This window comes from Watersipora subatra, chromosome 2 (genome assembly GCF_963576615.1).
Source record: "Watersipora subatra chromosome 2, tzWatSuba1.1, whole genome shotgun sequence".
Taxonomy (NCBI): Eukaryota; Metazoa; Bryozoa; class Gymnolaemata; order Cheilostomatida; family Watersiporidae; genus Watersipora; species Watersipora subatra.
In genome coordinates this window covers 17713479-17737149 of record NC_088709.1, presented here as the reverse complement: position 1 = coordinate 17737149, position 23671 = coordinate 17713479, and the positions used below count along the sequence as shown (strand labels likewise).

Sequence of the window (23671 nt, the reverse complement as noted above, 5' to 3'; positions counted from 1 at the left end):
CTTGCTATAAACTCTATTGGATAGCATAGCACTTGCTGTCAACTTTATTCGATAGCATAGCACTTGCTATAAACTCTATTGGATAGCATAGCACCTGCTGTCAACAAAGGTAGGAAGTACAATCGTACTCGGGTTAATACCCATAATACCTCAGCTATTAGAAGAAACATAACAGTACCTTTGCTTCCTAAAAATGGGCAGTCACTGAGCTAGAAATGCTGGAAACTTGTAGATGGTGGAATAGTTGCAGACAAAAAGCAGAGATTCTGTCTTCCGTACCCAGCGTTCCCATCTGCATGTTATCTAAACTAAATGCTAGACGTTTATGGGTGTCAATAACCGGTATATGGTTGCTTGTTCCACTCAATTACTCAGACAACAATATCGATGTATGAGGGGAAAAAGGAAAGGATAGCGTGACAAGTTGAGCCCTTATTTAAAGGTTCTGCCATGTCAGCCTTTTGTAAATAGACTTTGTTTATTATACAGCCTTCACCATTTTTCTATGTATGTTTTCTGTACAATTGTGAGCATGCATGTTTTCTTTACATGTATGTGCTAATTGTACATACATGGTACTATAGTAGCACTACTATAGTCAACTGCAATAATTATCCTTGCCAATATATCAGGGAATATTATTTTTCTATTTATGAGTAAACCTAATGCAATGTCTCAATTTGTTGATATGTGTACAGTTGGGGGGTTCAAACAGGGCGAACTTATATTCACTGTTTATAGATAATTGAATTATGTAAGAGTAAAACTGAAAAGATTAATTTACTAAAATTATATTCTTAATTTTGCTAAGTAATAAAAGTAAAATATCGGTGAGCGTTTGTTATCAACCTTATCTTTGTACATTATGTCATTATTTAAACAGCCTAATTCATTTTTTTAGGTATTTTTATAAGGCTTTGTGAATATAAGGCCCTGTGAAACAACTTTAGTTATACTTTGCACTATTTGCTGTATTCCCCGAAACCTAATAAATTTTGTCAGCGCTTCATTAAAATAGCATTCTGGAACATTTGAGCAGGTAAACGCTACTGTTATTGCATAGTAATTCCCAAGTTGTGCCCGACTGCTCAGACAAGCTATATACCTATTGACTACAAATATACTCCAAAACTTTCCAAAGTTCTTAAATAATTGAAATTGTAAGAAAATTAATTATTACGGAGTAAGAAAATGATAGATAACTTCAAACAGTCTAATATCAAAGGAGTTATAGTGAGAAACAAGTACTTGTACTATAGAGAAAAGGCTATAACATGCTAGTACTATATATTAGTGTATGAAGGTACGGTGCAAGGAGTGGTTAGCTAGTCTGTTTGGTGGCAGACATATATGTAACCTATTGCTATACAGTATGTATACTTACACTCGTAGTCCACCCATCTTCCAGTCTCCGTATGAAGCTTCAAAATGCGAGCTGTAGGCCTATGTGCTATGTTCTATGCTAAGCTTTCACTGTCAATCACATGGACAACTGAATCATTTAAAGGTTTAGCTCATAACTAAATGTGTTTCGCCTAGTAGAAGAAAAATATCGTCGTGAAGCGGTTCCTAATACATTATATTGTACCTTGTTTTCTCTTTCAATATATCACATTTATGAGTTTGTTCTGTCCATTGCACAAGATAAATATGATTATGTGTGTATGAATATGTATGGAAATGTTTTATGCGATCTAGACATGCCATTACTGCTCATTATTTTTAGCTCAGATGCGCCATGCAGCGAAGTGCTTCAAATGTATGCGTTGTTACCAAGGTGTATGTCACAAAAGGGGGTTCTACCGAGTTGGTTTCATTTGAGATAGTTTTTGCAAAAAGAGGCAAATATAAGATTTTGCCAAAATGTGAAAAACAGATTATTGAAACAGAAAAACAGAAAGATTGATAGTAGTGTCTTCACCTCACAGTAAAGAAGATGGAACTGTGATAGAATTAGGTCTGCCAGCCTCATAATAAAAGGACAATAAAAATACATTTGTCTATAACTAGAGAGACTTCTGGGTCAAACAATTCTGTTTTCTTATCATACACTTATACAACTATTATACTATATGCACAATAACTCGGAAATTGTGGAAGGCAAAGAATTGGCGCATGTGGTTGCGGGTTCCAATTTTGTATGTTGCAATCTTTCGGACAGATAACGGAAAGACGGACGCAGCATTTATTACGGTAAAAACTATTGAATAATCGGTGTTGCACGGGTAGTAAAAAAAATTTTTTGTACAGAAAATCTATTTTTACTCAACATATGCAAAATTTACTATTCTAACTTTTAAATGAAAGTGCTTTGTTTGTTCTGTGTACTCTGTTTATTTCTGTGTAATTCATATTGTACCGGATGCAGTGCCTGCTACAGATTTATGCTGACTGCAATAGTTTTGTTGGCCATGTGGGTTTAAGAATATTTCTTCAAGTATGACACGAATTTGTCTTCTAGCATGGCTTCACACATAACCCTAGCTGCAGTGTTAAAGGTTGACTTGCAACAAAACTCACATTACAGTTATTTGGTATCTAAAGATTCACCATGTCTTACTCTGTTGTGTTGTAGGTGCAAAATACGTGGAAATGTGATTACAAGCTCTTAAAGGCTCAAAAACGAAAAGTCGCCGTAGATTGGAATCTCTTTATTTCTCTGACGTAGTCATTACAGTTTGGTTATCGTCTTGTCACGTGATGTTCTCATGTGAATTGAAAGGCCAATAAAAAGCTCAATATAAAACTTATCGTACCACTAGTTTATGACAAACACTTCGGGTTTTACCGAAGACCCCGTATCAAATATAGATGCTCACTACTTTACAGTTTTGTTTCGGCATTATTCAATCGTCAAGTCGTAATCTGATCACGTGACCCAATACTTCGCAAATAATTTTTGCAGCACTTTTCGATTATCACAGGTGACCAACAGGCTCGTCATGATTATCAGACAATGATATGTACTCCTTCAAGCTAAGGTTAAAAAGTTTAACGATTTTTTACGGTAAGTTATAAGATATCAGTGCTAAAAGTGACATCATTACAATGACAATAAAACAGACGCGATTCAATAAAATTGAATGCGTGAAGTATATTTGTAAAATATTTCGACGAATAAGGTTGCATGAGAGTGTAAACAGAAACCATCCTGTAACAACTACGTCCCGTTTGAGCCGTTTTGGAAAGCGAATCCAAACTACGGCGGTCTCATGTGGTTGCAATTAAATGTTCGTTTTTTAGCTTTCAAGAGCTTGTAATCACATTCCCATATATTTTGCACCTACAACACAACAGAGTAAGAAATGCTGAATCTTATGACATCAAATAACTGTAATGTGAACTTTGTTGCAAGTCAACCTTTAAGCATGAAGCCATGAAAGATTAGCATGTGTAATAAGTATGTACCCAGTTGATTCAATAGTATAGCCAGTTGAACAGCGTAGTGTATTGGATGAACGCCAATCTGCGGAGCTGTAGGTCCTGAGTTTAAATACAATATGCAATAAACTTTTCATTCCTAAAACCTTGTCGCTATAACTGGGCATGCGGACAGACAAACAGACAAACATTGAGATTTATATACAGGTTCATAATTTATCGCAATGTAAAATATAGGTATGTTTGATTGTCAGCACATTTACGAGCAACTGACCTCCCAGTTCAGTTACACTGTAACATATCATGATAAACATGGCCACTTCTGTTGTACAAAAATGGCCATGTTGTTTATAATGCAAAGAGCCTATGGTTTGTTTTTTGTTACACCTTGGAATAGTTACTTTATTGTACATAAGTCGATATAGAACAGCTTTTTGATTAATCTGTGTAAGAATACAACTCTATTGTACAAGAGCACATGAAGAATAAGAGAATAATACAACACACAAATTCCAGACTGAAGCACTGAAGTGAATGTGTACTAAATTGACCAGTTAATAGTTCATGTCCAGCATTGCACGGGTAGTAAAAAAGTTCTTGTACAGAAAAGTTACTTTTAATCAACGTATACATCATTTACCATTCCAACTTTTAGATGAAGGTGTATGTTTATTTTTGTGCCTTGTGCTATTTCTGTTTAATGTGTTTATTTCTGTGAAATTCATACCGTATACTGGCTGCAGTGCCTACTACAGGTTCATACTGATAGACCTGTAGTAGGCAATAGTATTGTTTGCTATAGGAGTTTAAGAATTTGACTTTGCTTATGGGCATGCACTTTTCTTCAGGTACAGCTTCACATATTTTTTTTCAGGTATGGTTTTAGGCATCCGCTAGCTGCAGTGTTTAATGCAAAGTCATGAAAGATTGGCATGTGTTCCAAAAAGCCATGATTGGCATGTGTTCCAAGTATGTGCCCAATTTTTTCCATAGTATAGCCAGTTGCACATGGTAGTGCATTGGATAAATGGATGTTCGCAGAACTGGAGGTTGTGAGTTCAAATCCACTTTGCTGAGGATTTCTCACACTAAAAACTTCATCGCTATAGTGGGACAGACGGAAGCACAGACAGATAGACAGACGGACTAACATTGAGACTTATATATATAGATTGGTATAATGTGAGCAATTATACCTCTACAATAAGAAATCTTCTATTTACTAAAGCTGAAGGTATCGTATGATGGAGCCATTGTTAATTTTAGTTCATGAAAATCAACAGCGCATATTTTTGATCTACTGAATAATAATGATGAACAACACTCAAATAATGTGAATCACTTCCTTTGACCTACATGTAAGCGTGTAAGTGAACTGTATCCTGTTAAGAAGACCAGTCAATGTTATCAAATAGTTGAACAATCAACAAGTTACTTTCAAAAAAACAACCTCTGAGGTCATAAGGGCGTACGTCTGAGCTCCGTAACTATTACCAAGGTTTGTGTTGGCTGTAGCCATTCTACCAAGGTTTGTGTTGGCTTTAGCTAGTTTACCAAAGTTTTGCTTGGTTCTAATCAGTTTATCAGATACCTTGGCCGCAATCCATTGCTTCAACTGGATGTTTACTGATATAGTTTTTAGGTTACAAGACTTTTGCAAAATATGAATGCCTACTTGTTTTGTCACTGGTGCAATGGCAACATACCACACTGAACTGTTTTTATGTTTATTTATGGAACATTTATCAAGTATCAGCCTTTCAAAACAGAGGACGCTGACACGTCATGTATAGTTAGTGTTCAAGGCTAACAAATGTCACACTAACTCACATATGTATAAGGTTACATACTGTATTGGGGGGAAGGGGGATGAATAAGTGACAACTTTTTCCTACTTTATATCAGCCGGTAGGCTAGATTTGCATTCGAATTTTCTTTTAGAGCGATGTATATTTAATATAGCGTATATACAATATAATAGAGCGTTGCTATATAATATAGTAATATACTAAAATGATTAAAGAGAGCAGGTTACTAAATGAATCAATAGTATCCGAGATTCATATGTTCTAGATATTGCATACTGCAATCAGAAGAATACAATGGCAATATCAGTGTCTATACTATCACAAAGTTATGCTTACACAAACATACACTTAGCAGTAGTCTAGACTTCAGTTACAGTATAACAACAGATTTAATTTAAACTCAGGTAGGTAAAGGTCATCACTGTGAACCAGTTTCCAGAATTAATACAATTTGTTCGCAAACAGAGCATAAATTTCAATCCATAATCGATGAACATGCTTCTTGTCACAAGTAGGCTACCGCCCAGACAGTAGCATTCATAGTACTCAACTATGAAGCTGAATAAAAAAGAGCTTTTAAAAATACACCTGTGATATTTACAAGAATATTAATTTTTCAGATGAATATCTTCACCGTCACCACAAGCAATATCAACAAAGCTTATGGCAACTAACGCAATCTTGGCAAACTGTCAAAGGATTAAAAATCAGATACTGTCAAAAATATTATAATTTAGTGCTTATTTTATAATTATATTCTCATACCTCTCTGCAAAAACCCATCAAGCATATTTTAAAATAGGAGATTAGCATGATAACTTAATAGAACGATAACTCCTCTACAACCTGTAGGCATGTGTAGAGAGCTTATAAGTTCTTTACACATAGTGGCGTGTGATTAGGTATACATGAGGAATTTTAGGAGAAATATGGTAGTGTTGGCCTTGATTGGTGCATGAGGCATTTTAGGAGAAATATGGTAATGTTGGCCTTGATTGGTGCATGAGGCATTTTAGGAGAAATATGGTGGTGTTGGCCTTGATTGGTGCATGAGGAATTTTAGGAGAAATTTGGTAGCATTGGCCTTGATTGGTACCAGGGATCGCTAAACATATTATGGAAATGTTTACTTTTCCATATCCATTTCCATAAACATAAATATTTCCATAATTTTATGGAAATGGATATGGAAATTTTATTTTAGAAATATGGAAATGTTATGGAAATGGAAATAATATGAAAATGAATTATGGAAATGTTATGGAAATGGAAATTGTGACAAACACGTAATCCCTGATTGGTACATGAGGCATTTTAGGAGAAATATGGTAGTATTGGCCTTGATTGGTGCATGAGGCATTTTAGGAGAAATATGGTAGTGTTGGCCTTGATTGGTGCATGAGGCATTTTAGGAGAAATATGGTAGCATTGGCCTTGATTGGTACATGAGGCATTTTAGGAGAAATATGGTGGTATTGGCCTTGATTGTTACATGAGGCATTTTAGGAGAAATATGGTAGCATTGGCCTTGATTGGTACATGAGGAATTTTAGGAGAAATATGGTAGTGTTGGCCTTGATTGGTGCATGAGGCATTTTAGGAGAAATATGGTAGCATTGGCTTTGATTGGTACATGAGGAATTTTAGGAGAAATATGGTAGTATTGGCCTTGATTGTTACATGAGGCATTTTAGGAGAAATATGGTAGCATTGGCCTTGATTGGTACCTGAGGAATTTTAGGAGAAATATGGTAGTGTTGGCCTTGATTGGTGCATGAGGCATTTTAGGAGAAATATGGTAGTATTGGCCTTGATTGGTACATGAGGCATTTTAGGAGAAATATGGTGGTATTGGCCTTGATTGTTACATGAGGCATTTTAGGAGAAATATGGTAGCATTGGCCTTGATTGGTACATGAGGAATTTTAGGAGAAATATGGTAGTGTTGGCCTTGATTGGTGCATGAGGCATTTTAGGAGAAATATGGTAGCATTGGCTTTGATTGGTACATGAGGAATTTTAGGAGAAATATGGTAGTATTGGCCTTGATTGTTACATGAGGCATTTTAGGAGAAATATGGTAGCATTGGCCTTGATTGGTACCTGAGGAATTTTAGGAGAAATATGGTAGTGTTGGCCTTGATTGGTGCATGAGGCATTTTAGGAGAAATATGGTAGTATTGGCCTTGATTGGTACATGAGGCATTTTAGGAGAAATATGGTAGTATTGGCCTTGATTGGTGCATGAGGCATTTTAGGAGAAATATGGTAGCATTGGCCTTGATTGGTACATGAGGCATTTTAGGAGAAATATGGTAGTGTTGGCCTTGATTGGTGCATTAGGTGTGTTAAGAGAAATATGGTAGCATTTGTCATACAATTTACTTGTGTGTGGTTCACTTTAATTACATTTATTGAAGAGCAGAGGCAACGCAAGTAACCAGTTTTAGGAGCAAATAGCAACTGATCATAAACAATACAAAAGCCACTACATAAAGGTAATACTCAAACTAAGTCAGTGCAGTATAAGCCACAAATTGGTGCACTTGATGACATTGTAACAGCATGATGTACCTAGTATCATAACAGTATGGACCTTGGTTGTTGCTCATGCTGTCACACAATAACCGAATCAGGTAAAGTCCATGGATAAGGGCACGATTGGTGCTTTATTAGAAGTTGTGGTCCAAAAAACATATATCTACCTGAACATTTTTTTTACAAAACCTAATAAGCAAACGCGTTCGATGTCTGCTAAAAATGGTTTCCTCGATTAATTCCCAGGTCATTGATAGAGTAATTACCGCATCCAATGCATGTCGCTAAAAGGGACATGTGGAAGACAACTCCAAGTTATGGTTATTCATATGATATAATGAAAGATTATTAACAAGAGGTATTCCCCTTATATTTGTCAAGTGTACCTCTCTAAGTTATGATGAGGTAATCTGACAGCTTTTTAAAAAGTGGGATGAGAAAGAAAGTCGAAAGAAGAGACCAGCCACTTTTTCTTGAGAGAAGAACTGAGAGGAGATCAGAGTTGGACATAAAATAAAAGAGAGAATATACAAAGAAGCGAATAAGAAGGTATGAAATAAAGAACATATTTTCAAGTGTTAGTAAAGGTTTAACAGGACAGCAACTGAACTCAAGTGTGTATATTTTTCAGTCAGAGCAACACAAGTTTGTAAAGAATGTACCAAGGAGCCAAAACTAAAATCAGAAAAAATGGCATCATTTTAGTTACTTGCTGTTTTATATTCCCGTGATCAGATTTTTGCAATGCTAATTATGCCTGACTTGGTCGTCAATAAAGTATAAAAAAACATTACACCTGCTGATGATATATTATCCAATCAAATGGGAGCTTCAATCCCTCCGGACAGAAGCTAATAGAGTCTGACCAAAGCCTTTCAGTAGAAAGCTTCTGCATTTCAGATATTCTGGCTGTTTCTCTATGATAAAGTTTTCAATCCCAAACATGGCATTATAACCTATATAATACATATAATATATATTATATAATATTTATTATATGCATATATATATTACATATACCATATAACATATATTATATGTATTATTCAGTTATTGAAGCTTAAAAAGTGACTCTGATGATGGATAAGTAGGTTCCCTCTGATGATAGAACAGGTGCAGAACATGGCTGTGATGGCAGGCGTGGATATGTAACTAGTACTTCAGAGATAGAACAGGTGCAGAACATGGCTGTGATGGCAGGCATGGATATATAACTAGTGCTTCAGAGATAGAACAGGTGCAGAACATGGCTGTAATGGCAGGCATGGATATGTAACTAGTGCTTCAGAGATAGAAAAGGTGCAGAACATGGCTGTGATGGCAGGAATGGATATGTAACTAGTGCTTCAGAGATAGAACAGGTGCAGAACATGGCTGTAATGGCAGGCATGGATATGTAACTAGTGCTTCAGAGATAGAAAAGGTGCAGAACATGGCTGTGATGGCAGGCATGGATATGTAACTAGTGCTTCAGAGATAGAACAGGTGCAGAACATGGCTGTGATGGCAGGCATGGATATGTAACTAGTGCTTCAGAGATAGAACAGGTGCAGAACATGGCTGTGATGGCAGGCATGGATATGTAACTAGTGCTTCAGAGATAGAACAGGTGCAGAACATGGCTGTGATGGCAGGAATGGATATGTAACTAGTGCTTCAGAGATAGAAAAGGTGCAGAACATGGCTGTGATGGCAGGAATGGATATGTAACTAGTGCTTTAGAGATAGAACAGGTGCAGAACATGGCTGTAATGGCAGGCATGGATATGTAACTAGTGCTTCAGAGATAGAACAGGTGCAGAACATGGCTGTGATGGCAGGAATGGATATGTAACTAGTGCTTCAGAGATAGAAAAGGTGCAGAACATGGCTGTGATGGCAGGAATGGATATGTAACTAGTGCTTTAGAGATAGAACAGGTGCAGAACATGGCTGTAATGGCAGGCATGGATATGTAACTAGTGCTTCAGAGATAGAAAAGGTGCAGAACATGGCTGTGATGGCAGGCATGGATATGTAACTAGTGCTTCAGAGATAGAAAAGGTGCAGAACATGGCTGTGATGGCAGGAATGGATATGTAACTAGTGCTTTAGAGATAGAACAGGTGCAGAACATGGCTGTAATGGCAGGCATGGATATGTAACTAGTGCTTCAGAGATAGAACAGGTGCAGAACATGGCTGTGATGGCAGGAATGGATATGTAACTAGTGCTTCAGAGATAGAAAAGGTGCAGAACATGGCTGTGATGGCAGGAATGGATATGTAACTAGTGCTTTAGAGATAGAACAGGTGCAGAACATGGCTGTAATGGCAGGCATGGATATGTAACTAGTGCTTCAGAGATAGAACAGGTGCAGAACATGGCTGTGATGGCAGGAATGGATATGTAACTAGTGCTTCAGAGATAGAAAAGGTGCAGAACATGGCTGTGATGGCAGGCGTGGATATGTAACTAGTGCTTCAGAGATAGAACAGGTGCAGAACATGGCTGTGATGGCAGGAATGGATATGTAACTAGTGCTTTAGAGATAGAACAGGTGCAGAACATGGCTGTAATGGCAGGCATGGATATGTAACTAGTGCTTCAGAGATAGAACGGGTGCAGAACATGGCTGTAATGGCAGGCATGGATATGTAACTAGTGCTTCAGAGATAGAACAGGTGCAGAACATGGCTGTGATGGCAGGAATGGATATGTAACTAGTGCTTCAGAGATAGAAAAGGTGCAGAACATGGCTGTGATGGCAGGAATGGATATGTAACTAGTGCTTTAGAGATAGAACAGGTGCAGAACATGGCTGTAATGGCAGGCATGGATATGTAACTAGTGCTTCAGAGATAGAACAGGTGCAGAACATGGCTGTAATGGCAGGAATGGATATGTAACTAGTGCTTCAGAGATAGAACAGGTGCAGAACATGGCTGTGATGGCAGGAATGGATATGTAACTAGTGCTTCAGAGATAGAACAGGTGCAGAACATGGCTGTGATGGCAGGCATGGATATGTAACTAGTGCTTCAGAGATAGAACAGGTGCAGAACATGGCTGTAATGGCAGGCATGGATATGTAACTAGTGCTTCAGAGATAGAACAGGTGCAGAACATGGCTGTAATGGCAGGAATGGATATGTAACTAGTGCTTCAGAGATAGAACAGGTGCAGAACATGGCTGTAATGGCAGGCATGGATATGTAACTAGTGCTTCAGAGATAGAACAGGTGCAGAACATGGCTGTAATGGCAGGCATGGATATGTAACTAGTGCTTCAGAGATAGAACAGGTGCAGAACATGGCTGTGATGGCAGGCGTGGATATGTAACTAGTGATTCAGAGATAGAACAGGTGCAGAACATGGCTGTAATGGCAGGAATGGATATGTAACTAGTGCTTCAGAGATAGAACAGGTACAGAACATGGCTGTGATGGCAGGCATGGATATGTAACTAGTGCTTCAGAGATAGAACAGGTGCAGAACATGGCTGTGATGGCAGGCATGGATATGTAACTAGTGCTTCAGAGATAGAACAGGTGCAGAACATGGCTGTGATGGCAGGCATGGATATATAACTAGTGCTTTAGAGATAGAACAGGTGCAGAACATGGCTGTGATGGCAGGCATGGATATGTAACTAGTGCTTCAGAGATAGAACAGGTGCAGAACATGGCTGTGACGGCAGGCATGGATATGTAACTAGTGCTTCAGAGATAGAACAGGTGCAGAACATGGCTGTGATGGCAGGAATGGATATGTAACTAGTGCTTCAGAGATAGAACAGGTGCAGAACATGGCTGTGATGGCAGGCATAGATATATAACTAGTGCTTTAGAGATAGAACAGGTACAGAACATGGCTGTGATGGCAGGCGTGGATATGTAACTAGTGCTTCAGAGATAGAACAGGTGCAGAACATGGCTGTGATGGCAGGAATGGATATGTAACTAGTGATTCAGAGATAGAACAGGTGCAGAACATGGCTGTGATGGCAGGCATGGATATGTAACTAGTGCTTCAGAGATAGAACAGGTGCAGAACATGGCTGTGATGGCAGGAATGGATATGTAACTAGTGCTTCAGAGATAGAACAGGTGCAGAACATGGCTGTGATGGCAGGCATAGATATATAACTAGTGCTTTAGAGATAGAACAGGTACAGAACATGGCTGTGATGGCAGGCATGGATATGTAACTAGTGCTTCAGAGATAGAACAGGTGCAGAACATGGCTGTGATGGCAGGAATGGATATGTAACTAGTGCTTCAGAGATAGAACAGGTGCAGAACATGGCTGTGATGGCAGGCATAGATATATAACTAGTGCTTTAGAGATAGAACAGGTACAGAACATGGCTGTGATGGCAGGCGTGGATATGTAACTAGTGCTTCAGAGATAGAACAGGTGCAGAACATGGCTGTGATGGCAGGAATGGATATGTAACTAGTGATTCAGAGATAGAACAGGTGCAGAACATGGCTGTGATGGCAGGCATGGATATGTAACTAGTGCTTTAGAGATAGAACAGGTGCAGAACATGGCTGAGGAGGCAGGCATGGATATATAACTAGTGCTTCAGAGATAGAACAGGTGCAGAACATGGCTGTAATGGCAGGCATGGATATGTAACTAGTGCTTCAGAGATAGAACAGGTACAGAACATGGCTGTGATGGCAGGCGTGGATATGTAACTAGTGCTTCAGAGATAGAACAGGTGCAGAACATGGCTGTGATGGCAGGCGTGGATATGTAACTAGTGCTTCAGAGATAGAACAGGTGCAGAACATGGCTGTGATGGCAGGCGTGGATATGTAACTAGTGCTTCAGAGATAGAACAGGTGCAGAACATGGCTGTGATGGCAGGAATGGATATGTAACTAGTGCTTCAGAGATAGAACAGGTGCAGAACATGGCTGTGATGGCAGGCGTGGATATGTAACTAGTGCTTCAGAGATAGAACAGGTGCAGAACATGGCTGTGATGGCAGGAATGGATATGTAACTAGTGATTCAGAGATAGAACAGGTGCAGAACATGGCTGTGATGGCAGGCATGGATATGTAACTAGTGCTTTAGAGATAGAACAGGTGCAGAACATGGCTGAGGAGGCAGGCATGGATATATAACTAGTGCTTCAGAGATAGAACAGGTGCAGAACATGGCTGTGATGGCAGGAATGGATATGTAACTAGTGCTTCAGAGATAGAACAGGTGCAGAACATGGCTGTGATGGCAGGAATGGATATGTAACTAGTGCTTCAGAGATAGAACAGGTGCAGAACATAGCTGTAATGGCAGGCATGGATATGTAACTAGCGCTTCAGAGATAGAACAGGTGCAGAACATGGCTGTGATGGCAGGCGTGGATATGTAACTAGTGCTTCAGAGATAGAACAGGTGCAGAACATGGCTGTGATGGCAGGAATGGATATGTAACTAGTGCTTCAGAGATAGAACGGGTACAGAACATGGCTGTGATGGCAGGCGTGGATATGTAACTAGTGCTTCAGAGATAGAACAGGTGCAGAACATGGCTGTAATGGCAGGCATGGATATATAACTAGTGCTTCAGAGATAGAACAGGTGCAGAACATGGCTGTGATGGCAGGCATGGATATATAACTAGTGCTTCAGAGATAGAACAGGTGCAGAACATGGCTGTGATGGCAGGCGTGGATATGTAACTAGTGCTTCAGAGATAGAACAGGTGCAGAACATGGCTGTGATGGCAGGCGTGGATATGTAACTAGTGCTTCAGAGATAGAACAGGTGCAGAACATAGCTGTAATGGCAGGAATGGATATGTAACTAGTGCTTCAGAGATAGAACGGGTACAGAACATGGCTGTGATGGCAGGCGTGGATATGTAACTAGTGCTTCAGAGATAGAACAGGTGCAGAACATGGCTGTAATGGCAGGCATGGATATATAACTAGTGCTTCAGAGATAGAACAGGTGCAGAACATGGCTGTGATGGCAGGCATGGATATATAACTAGTGCTTCAGAGATAGAACAGGTGCAGAACATGGCTGTGATGGCAGGCGTGGATATGTAACTAGTGCTTCAGAGATAGAACAGGTGCAGAACATGGCTGTGATGGCAGGCGTGGATATGTAACTAGTGCTTCAGAGATAGAACAGGTGCAGAACATAGCTGTAATGGCAGGCATGGATATGTAACTAGTGCTTCAGAGATAGAACAGGTGCAGAACATGGCTGTGATGGCAGGAATGGATATGTAACTAGTGATTCAGAGATAGAACAGGTGCAGAACATGGCTGTGATGGCAGGCATGGATATGTAACTAGTGCTTCAGAGATAGAACAGGTGCAGAACATGGCTGTGATGGCAGGAATGGATATGTAACTAGTGCTTCAGAGATAGAACAGGTGCAGAACATGGCTGTGATGGCAGGCATAGATATATAACTAGTGCTTTAGAGATAGAACAGGTACAGAACATGGCTGTGATGGCAGGCATGGATATGTAACTAGTGCTTCAGAGATAGAACAGGTGCAGAACATGGCTGTGATGGCAGGAATGGATATGTAACTAGTGCTTCAGAGATAGAACAGGTGCAGAACATGGCTGTGATGGCAGGCATAGATATATAACTAGTGCTTTAGAGATAGAACAGGTACAGAACATGGCTGTGATGGCAGGCGTGGATATGTAACTAGTGCTTCAGAGATAGAACAGGTGCAGAACATGGCTGTGATGGCAGGAATGGATATGTAACTAGTGATTCAGAGATAGAACAGGTGCAGAACATGGCTGTGATGGCAGGCATGGATATGTAACTAGTGCTTTAGAGATAGAACAGGTGCAGAACATGGCTGAGGAGGCAGGCATGGATATATAACTAGTGCTTCAGAGATAGAACAGGTGCAGAACATGGCTGTAATGGCAGGCATGGATATGTAACTAGTGCTTCAGAGATAGAACAGGTACAGAACATGGCTGTGATGGCAGGCGTGGATATGTAACTAGTGCTTCAGAGATAGAACAGGTGCAGAACATGGCTGTGATGGCAGGCGTGGATATGTAACTAGTGCTTCAGAGATAGAACAGGTGCAGAACATGGCTGTGATGGCAGGCGTGGATATGTAACTAGTGCTTCAGAGATAGAACAGGTGCAGAACATGGCTGTGATGGCAGGAATGGATATGTAACTAGTGCTTCAGAGATAGAACAGGTGCAGAACATGGCTGTGATGGCAGGCGTGGATATGTAACTAGTGCTTCAGAGATAGAACAGGTGCAGAACATGGCTGTGATGGCAGGAATGGATATGTAACTAGTGATTCAGAGATAGAACAGGTGCAGAACATGGCTGTGATGGCAGGCATGGATATGTAACTAGTGCTTTAGAGATAGAACAGGTGCAGAACATGGCTGAGGAGGCAGGCATGGATATATAACTAGTGCTTCAGAGATAGAACAGGTGCAGAACATGGCTGTGATGGCAGGAATGGATATGTAACTAGTGCTTCAGAGATAGAACAGGTGCAGAACATGGCTGTGATGGCAGGAATGGATATGTAACTAGTGCTTCAGAGATAGAACAGGTGCAGAACATAGCTGTAATGGCAGGCATGGATATGTAACTAGCGCTTCAGAGATAGAACAGGTGCAGAACATGGCTGTGATGGCAGGCGTGGATATGTAACTAGTGCTTCAGAGATAGAACAGGTGCAGAACATGGCTGTGATGGCAGGAATGGATATGTAACTAGTGCTTCAGAGATAGAACGGGTACAGAACATGGCTGTGATGGCAGGCGTGGATATGTAACTAGTGCTTCAGAGATAGAACAGGTGCAGAACATGGCTGTAATGGCAGGCATGGATATATAACTAGTGCTTCAGAGATAGAACAGGTGCAGAACATGGCTGTGATGGCAGGCATGGATATATAACTAGTGCTTCAGAGATAGAACAGGTGCAGAACATGGCTGTGATGGCAGGCGTGGATATGTAACTAGTGCTTCAGAGATAGAACAGGTGCAGAACATGGCTGTGATGGCAGGCGTGGATATGTAACTAGTGCTTCAGAGATAGAACAGGTGCAGAACATAGCTGTAATGGCAGGCATGGATATGTAACTAGTGCTTTAGAGATAGAACAGGTGCAGAACATGGCTGTGATGGCAGGCGTGGATATGTAACTAGTGCTTTAAAGATGAACTTATACAAAAATTTATTTGTTTTTATCACAAAATATTAGTATTTTTTTATCATTTGCGATTGTTTTTGATGTTTGAAGTGATCTGACTGCCAAGATGTTTCTAGATTAAAGTTGATAAAACTTGATTGCAGTTAAAATGTTCAGATGAAGTGAAAGTGTGATTATGATGTCTATAATTGCAAATAGGCCGACAGAATAGAGACACGTAATGCTGCAACTTGAACACAATAGCCGATATTAAATTTATCAAATTATCAGTATTTTTCTATTATTTATGGTAGTTTTTGATGTTTGAGGTGATCTGACTGACAGGATGTTTTAAGATTAAAATTGACAAAACTTTATCACAATTAAAACACTCAGATCAAGCAAAAGTGCAATTAAGAAGTCGATAGTTACAAAGGGGCCGACAGAATAGAGACACGTAATGCTGCAACTTGAACGCAATGATATCAACTATTGCAATAATAACAACTAGTGACATCATTTTGCACATATTTTTCTTCTTAGCGTTTTAACTGCGACCAAGTTTTGTCGATTTTAATCTTGAAACATCCTCGCTATCGGATCTCCTCCAATATCAAAAACAATCGCAAATAATAAAAAATACTGATACTTTCTGATCAAATTTACCAAGTTTTTGCGTAAGTTTTACTTAATAATTACATCACCTGTTCAATCGATTTCCAGGTATAATGCATCACTGCTATGAGCTGAATTGTATAACAAATAGTGCGGAGTGTTGAATTGCGAGTTTGCCAAAAACGAGTAAACGTCTAGCAATTTAAAAATGACGTTGGTGTTAGCAAATGATAAAACAACAGATACATCAAAGATTTGAGATAGTAGTGTACATCATGACAGCAACTTATTTATATATATAAATATATGGGCGTTATGATGCCCCTGTTTGTTTGTTTGTTTATTTTCATCTATAATATAACCGCAAAAAATAATATGAAGAGTGTTTCTCACAGTATAAAAGGACAAGAGAAATAGAAAAAAAATGTCACTCCAGGGAAGGTGATGATGAGGTCCCTGTGCGCAATAGCAAGGCTAATCAAGGCGCGGAACCTGAAAGTAGAGTCAGCAGAATTCTGTCTAGTCTGTTATAAAATATTTTTTGCTTAGCTCTAGGCAACATGGTGCTTTTTCGTAATGGCGAATTTTTGTTGCCACACGATATCAGCAATAATTTCTTTCGAAATTAAAATTTGCCGATTTGTGTACTGACTATATACGTTATTAAAAAATATACGTTTCTCGCCATGGCGAGTTCAGCGGTATCCGTTAGGGTAAAAATGGTTCGCAAACGGATAAATGATAAAACTTTAGCTAAAAATTTGAAGTTAATCAAAATACATACTAAAACTTCCTTTAAGGATGTGTTTAGTAAGCTAAATTCATTCAAGTTAGATTCAGCGTTTATGTTACATGTCTGTCTCAAAGGTAAAGACTCTTCACGTAGTACAGTGTAATGTTATATTATCTTGCAAATCATTACCACAAAATGCACTAAAGTCGTTGTAGATACCTATAGTTACTAAGGTTAACATATTATTTTGTTACTATTTTTTAATGATTATGAGTTTTACCTGAAAGCGATTGCATTAGATAAATACTATGGGTTTCTTTACCACTCTATGTACATTTATAGCCTATGATATTTTCGCTCACCAACACTGAAATTAACTAAAATCATATAATTGTATACCAAAATATTTTTCATTAATCGTAGCAAAACAGACTATATTTAGCCATTACTTGCTAATGATTTCACTTTACGTTTAAACACTTTTACATGTTTATTATTCCTCCTAATTTATTTCAATGAAACATTTCTTTCAAGTTATGAAATTTAAAACATGCAGTTGTTTGAAAACTTTTAGTTGTTTTATTTATTTTCTCAATTCATTTGAACTGCACAAAAAATGGTGAATAATGAATGTAGAATGGTAAATGTTGTATATGTTAAATAAAATAAATTTTTTGTCCAAAGACTTTTCTATCGCGCAGGCAACGCCGGATAGTACTCTACAGCTAGTTACAAGTAGAGGCATCTTGTTTGCAATGGAATGACTCTTGTTTGTCTGTTGCTGTGGTGGATAAGAACTATGACCCTGCACTGCACTCACATTAGACTACACTGAACTCCATTTTCCAGTATCTACTGGTGAGGTCAAGGGTACTGGAGAACTGACTCCTTCGAGAGCATCGAGACTATCATCAATGCGTGGCAAGGGACACACATATTTATGGGTGACTTCATTTAGTCCCCGATAATCTACGCAAAAACGTCAACTGTTATCTATTTTTACAAGATTCACTGGAGAACTCCATTCGCTAATCCCCTTTTTAATAAGCTTGTGTTGCTTCAACTCCTCTACTTGCTTGTCTACCTTAGATTCATGTATGGTCAGCTGATATGCTAGCTGATTAATAGGCAGTGTATCCTTCTTAACCGGGATATCATACCTTACTACCTTACGGCCAGACCAACATCATATTTGCTGAAGCCGAACACTTTCTGATGTTTCATCGGCAGTTTTCTTGCTTGCTTTGGCTCCATTTCTGACAGATGCTTGGCCCAACTGGGTATTTACCTGCGTATTTACTTGCGTCCATACAGTCTCCAGCACCAGCAAAAGCTGTGACTTGGGAAACATTGCCTCAGTATTGAATTAATCTTTTCCAGTTAGCAACAAAGTTGGAGTTATAGTGCAATACGCGCAAACTAGGTGTCAGGCGACACTAAAAGATTGCTATTCTACAACAGTAAGTTCCATGCTCTTGCTGTTCAAATGAAGAATGAGCGCTGATGGTGTAGCGTGTTGGACTGTGGTATAAAGTACTGGTAAAAATTGTTACGCAATGAGCAGAAACCAAAGCGCTTGATGTATCGATCCAGCACTACCGAGTTTGAGTCGTGATATTGACTAAAGATCTCAAGTTGTCTCTCAAATCAGCGTTCGGATAGTGGTAGCAGCTGCAGCCGCTGAGGGAGACTGGTGGTAGTGGTCTTTCTATCAGTTCTCTTGACACCACAGATTAAACGCACCGCTCGCCTCTGCATAGTCTCCAGTTTGTCAGAGGTACTGTCTGGTGCAGAATCCCAAGATGCCAAGGCATATTCCAGTAAAGGACGCACAAGCTGTTTGTATGCAGTCACTTTAACCTTTTCTGATGTTGTGATAGAAGTCGATGTTCTTGTAAATATTTTAAAAATCTTGTTTTTTCACAGTGATTCTGAAACTGCCCTTAATCTTCCACGGGTGAACAGATTTGCTGTCTTTCTCCCAGATAGGTTGGTTGTGTTCATACTATGTAAGGGATAGAGTAGAATAGATTTAATACTGCCCCAACACTGCATATACAATAATACATGTACATGAGATATGCAGAACTAAACATTTTATTTGGCAATTGAACTAGAATCCGGATTAATTGGTTGTACTAATGGATATATGTAGCAAAGATAAATTTATTTATCGCAGGAAGGTCCTACCATTCGTTTTGCCCTCGTTTTGTAGGAAGCGTCGAGTTCAGCGTTCGTTTGTCTCGGCAAAGCCCTATATAGTATAATCTATAGTATATATAGTAATATATGGCATATATACCGTAGTATAATATAGTGAGTCGGTCTCAAAACGTGTTATAGATACGCCTAAAGTGAGAGTTGTCTCTACCCACTTCAAAACGCGTTTGCTTCACATACCTACCTACCATGTGTAGGGCGTAAACCAGATAGACTTAGACCAGGCGTAGACCTTTCATCGCGTATTAAAATATATATCTTTTACTCGAGAGTCAGAAATAGTCGAGCTCTGTATCAAGGACGGGGGTCTTACCGGAAATCGACGTTGCTGCTGATTGCTACCGCAACAATAGAAAAAAGTGCGTTGGACATCACCGTTTGCCCAGATTTCAATGATAAACGTGTAACTAATTCTCTCACATTCGATCATCACTTCTTTCGAAATGTAATACAATCACGTGTTTGCCGTTGACAGCTGACTATTTCATCATTTATTTATCAAATTCACCAAATAGTAAGTGATGGACTGGCTATCAAAGTTTTAATAATAGTTGCGGGTTCAATTTTATTTAACGTAGCCAGAGGTTGTACCTAGCATAATAACTCGGATAATATTGCTTTAAGTTTCAAAAGTTTAGGTTTAATGATGTTTTGTTACATTTTTATAGCTTTATTATGTTTGCATTTTTGGTTGGTCTACTGGAAATAAAATCTATTCGCAGTTGTGTGAGAATTCCTCTGGCCAGGCTAGATTTTACATCTTTGAAGATCAAGGTTGGTTTTTTCTACTAAGTAAAGCGTGTAAGACTATTAGGCATATTTGTTGATTCACCAATTTTTTTGCAGTCATTACGAATTAAATGAAATTCGTTCTCAAGCTTTGCGCATACTTCTGACTGAGGTTCATTGTGTTTTATTTTAGCATTGTGTCGAACTTTTAATTTGGTCTGCTAATTTTATTCTTTTTCTCTCTTTGTTTTTTAAGCAACATATCTAAACATTTTAAGTTATTTTTATCAATGTAACACAGTGTCATAGTAAAATGTTTCATCTCGAATGAGTGACCACGTAGCGTATACAGCTGCATACTGAGGTGAGGTCGACAGAATTCAGTGTTTTCATGCGAACTTCAATAACTATCTATAACTTCAATAACTACTACATACAAGCATATTGTAGTATGTTTTACTAGATCTATAAAAAAACCAAACGCTTAGCAATAAGTGGAATTTTTATGCCCACAATTTTGATGCTGACGATCTTTTTTTTCTATGATTCTGGTACCGCAACTTTTAGATGGTGTTACAAATTAAACATAGTTGAGTTTCTGTAAGTCTGCGTAATATTACACTTTTTAAAAATTCTTTTTTATTAAGTGGTTGTCGATTAACAGAACATTTTTAAATAACTTTATCAGAGCCTATGTTATATTAGACTGCTGCTTCTGAATCTTTTAGATTTAAATAGTACGAAAATATAAAGCAAGTTCTCATATTTAGTCTACTTTAAAAAAGTTTTTAATGAACTTTATTCCAAATTTTTTAGGTAAATGCAATTAATGTGATTAACTCATGGTATGTGTACAGCATTGAACGGACCTTGTGAACATCACTTACCTGTATACATGAGATATTATGGTGTTGAGTGTTAAAAATTGCATTTGCTCAGCATCTTAATGTGCGCTCTATATACAAAAAACAAAAAATATATTTTTAATATTAGTTTACAAAAGTGTTAATGTTTTGTAATTTGCTTAATATACAAAAATTCTTTTAACTTTATTTTGATCATAGAAATAGCTAATCCTTTATCACAGAAAGCCAGTTAAATAAATTATTACATCATTGGTGTATTTTTATAAAGTTTTGATAGTGCCATACTCTATACTATAGTTTATTGAGTTTTTTACTATTCCTCAAAACTGTGCCCGAACACAGAAGTAGGTGTAACTTTCTTCTGTAACATAATAATCTGTTGTACTCTTGCGTTCAGGTATTTTTGAGAGGCTGCCAGTTTGTTAAAGAAACTACTAGTTAGTAGAGACTACTAGGCACATCATTTCTCTTCAAAGAGAGCCGCATATATGTTAGAAGATAGTAGATTTAATGAGGCTTGAAGTTTAACTAATCAGCTTTTAAAAGAGTTGACCGTGTAAGATACAGTAATTGTTTTGTCAAAACAAAAACTATGCATAGCTCATCGTTAGTAAAGTTTTACTAGCTAGGTGACTCGTGTAAACGAACATCACCACATTCATCAGAACAATGTCCGTAAAAACTTTTAGATCAAGTTGGGATATCAAATTATTCATATCTGGATATGGCTATGTAAAGGTGCATTAGTGCATGAATTGTCTAATCACTAAATTTGGTTACTTCTAGGAAGAATTTATGTCAAAGATCTTTGCACATTCATCACCAGTCGGTGGTATAGTAGATGCCTCTGTAACAGGCCCTTCTGCGACAGGCCCTTCTGCAACAGGTCTTTCTGTGACAGGTCCTTCTGTGACAGGTTCTTCTGTGACAGGTCCTTCTGTGACAGGTCCTTCTGTGACAGGTCCTTCTGTGACAGACCCTTCTGTAACAGGCCCTTTTGCGACAGGTCTTTCAATGACAGGCCCATCTGTGACAGGCTCTTCTGCGACAGGCCTTTCTGTGACAGGCCTTTCTGCAACAGGTCCTTCTGCGACACACCTTTCTGTGACAGGTTCTTCTGCAACAAGCTCATCTGCGACAGGCTCATCTGCGGCAGGCCTTTCTACGGCAGATCCTTCTGTGACAGGCCTTTCTGTTACAAGCCCTTCTGTGATGGGCCTTTCTGAGACGGGCCCTTTTGTGAGAGGCCCTTCTGTGGCAGGCTCTTCTGTGACAGGTCCTTCTGTGACAGGTCCTTCTGTAACAGGCCCTTCTGCGACAGGTCCTTTTGTGACTCACCCTTCTGTGACAGGTTCTGCTGTGACAGGCGCTTCTGCGACAGGCCTTTCTACGGCAGGTCCTTCTGTGACAGGTTCTTCTGCAACAGGCCCTTCTGTGACAGGCCTTTCTACGGCAGATCCTTCTGTGACAAGCCTTTCTGTAACAGGCCCTTCCGCGACAGGTCATTTTGTGACACGCCCTTCTGTGACAGGTTCTGCTGCCACAGGCTCATCTGTGACAAGCCCTTCTGCGACAGGCCTTTTTACGGCAGGTCCTTCTGTGACAGGACCTTCTGTAAGAGGCCTTTTGTGACAGGCCCTTCTGTGACAGGTCTTTCTGTGACAGGCCTTTCTGTGATATGCCCTTCTGTGGCAAACGTTTTGTGACAGGCCCTTCTATGATGGGCCCTTCTACGACAGGCCCTTTTGTGACAGACATATCTTTCTATGACAGGCTCTTCTGTGACAGACAGGCAGGCCCTTCTGCGACAGGTTCTTCTGTAACAGGCCCTTCAGCGACAGGCGGACTCTTCTGCGACAGGCCCTTCTATGACAGGTCCTTCTGCGACAGGTTCCTCTGTAACAGGCCCTTCTGCGACAGGTTTTTCTGTGACCGATCCTTTTTCGACAGGCCCTTCTGCGACAGGCTCTTCTTCGACAGGTCCTTCTGTAACAGGCCCTTCTATTTTACCCATGTGACAGCATGCTTATATTACATACTAGTTTCTTGTCTATTCTAACATTTTGCCAATGTGGGCTTGCAGCTATAATTCTTTATCATGGAATACCCAAGGCACTTGATTGAGAACTATGCAGTAGCTAAGTGTTACCTATTAAGTGTAGCTGTCAAGTGTTGTTACTAAAGGTCATGGAGCCGTGTTGTTGTATTTCCGCTGGTTGGAATCATCAGCAGATCAGAAGTATCATTATAGAAGGTAACTACCACAATGAAGCTACAAAATTGATTAAGATCTTTCAGACAACACTGCATCGTTACTGCAGATGTTTTGGTAAAAGCTAATAGATTTTTCTAATCATTTGCTTTGTCAATATATTAAAGTTAAACCAGTTGCTAGAAAAGCTAATTAACAAACTAAAGTAGGTTTTGTGTGAATCACGTTATAGAAGAGGGACATGACATTGTTTTTATGAATATGATCAAAACTAGTTTTGTTTTAGCAGTTGTCATTGCAAATTCTACCTTTCAAGTACATTAAATTCATTAACTAACATATATGCTCGTTTCTCAACAGTAAGAAGTCAAACGCAAATTCGTGGTTGAGAAATTATACTAGCTTCAGTTTATTTGCGGTTATA

At 39.0% G+C, this 23671-nt stretch overlaps 2 protein-coding genes across 2 annotated transcripts in view; both read left to right on the top strand.

Annotated features, from left to right (window-relative positions):
- The first annotated feature begins 17173 nt into the window (after positions 1–17173).
- LOC137388009 (apomucin-like) lies at positions 17174–23053 on the top strand. Its single transcript, XM_068074529.1, has 6 exons — positions 17174–17200; positions 18953–19062; positions 19147–19209; positions 20163–20214; positions 21822–22649; positions 22862–23053. The coding sequence occupies exons 1-6, from the start codon at positions 17174–17176 to the stop codon at positions 23051–23053; spliced, it is 1272 nt and encodes a 423-aa protein (XP_067930630.1).
- LOC137387499 (polypeptide N-acetylgalactosaminyltransferase 5-like) overlaps positions 19791–23671 on the top strand; it is a 30848-nt gene continuing 26967 nt past the window's right edge. Inside the window, exon 1 of the mRNA XM_068073938.1 lies at positions 19791–19954. The gene's annotated coding sequence lies outside the window, so the exon portion shown is untranslated. The remainder of the gene's footprint in view (positions 19955–23671) is intronic.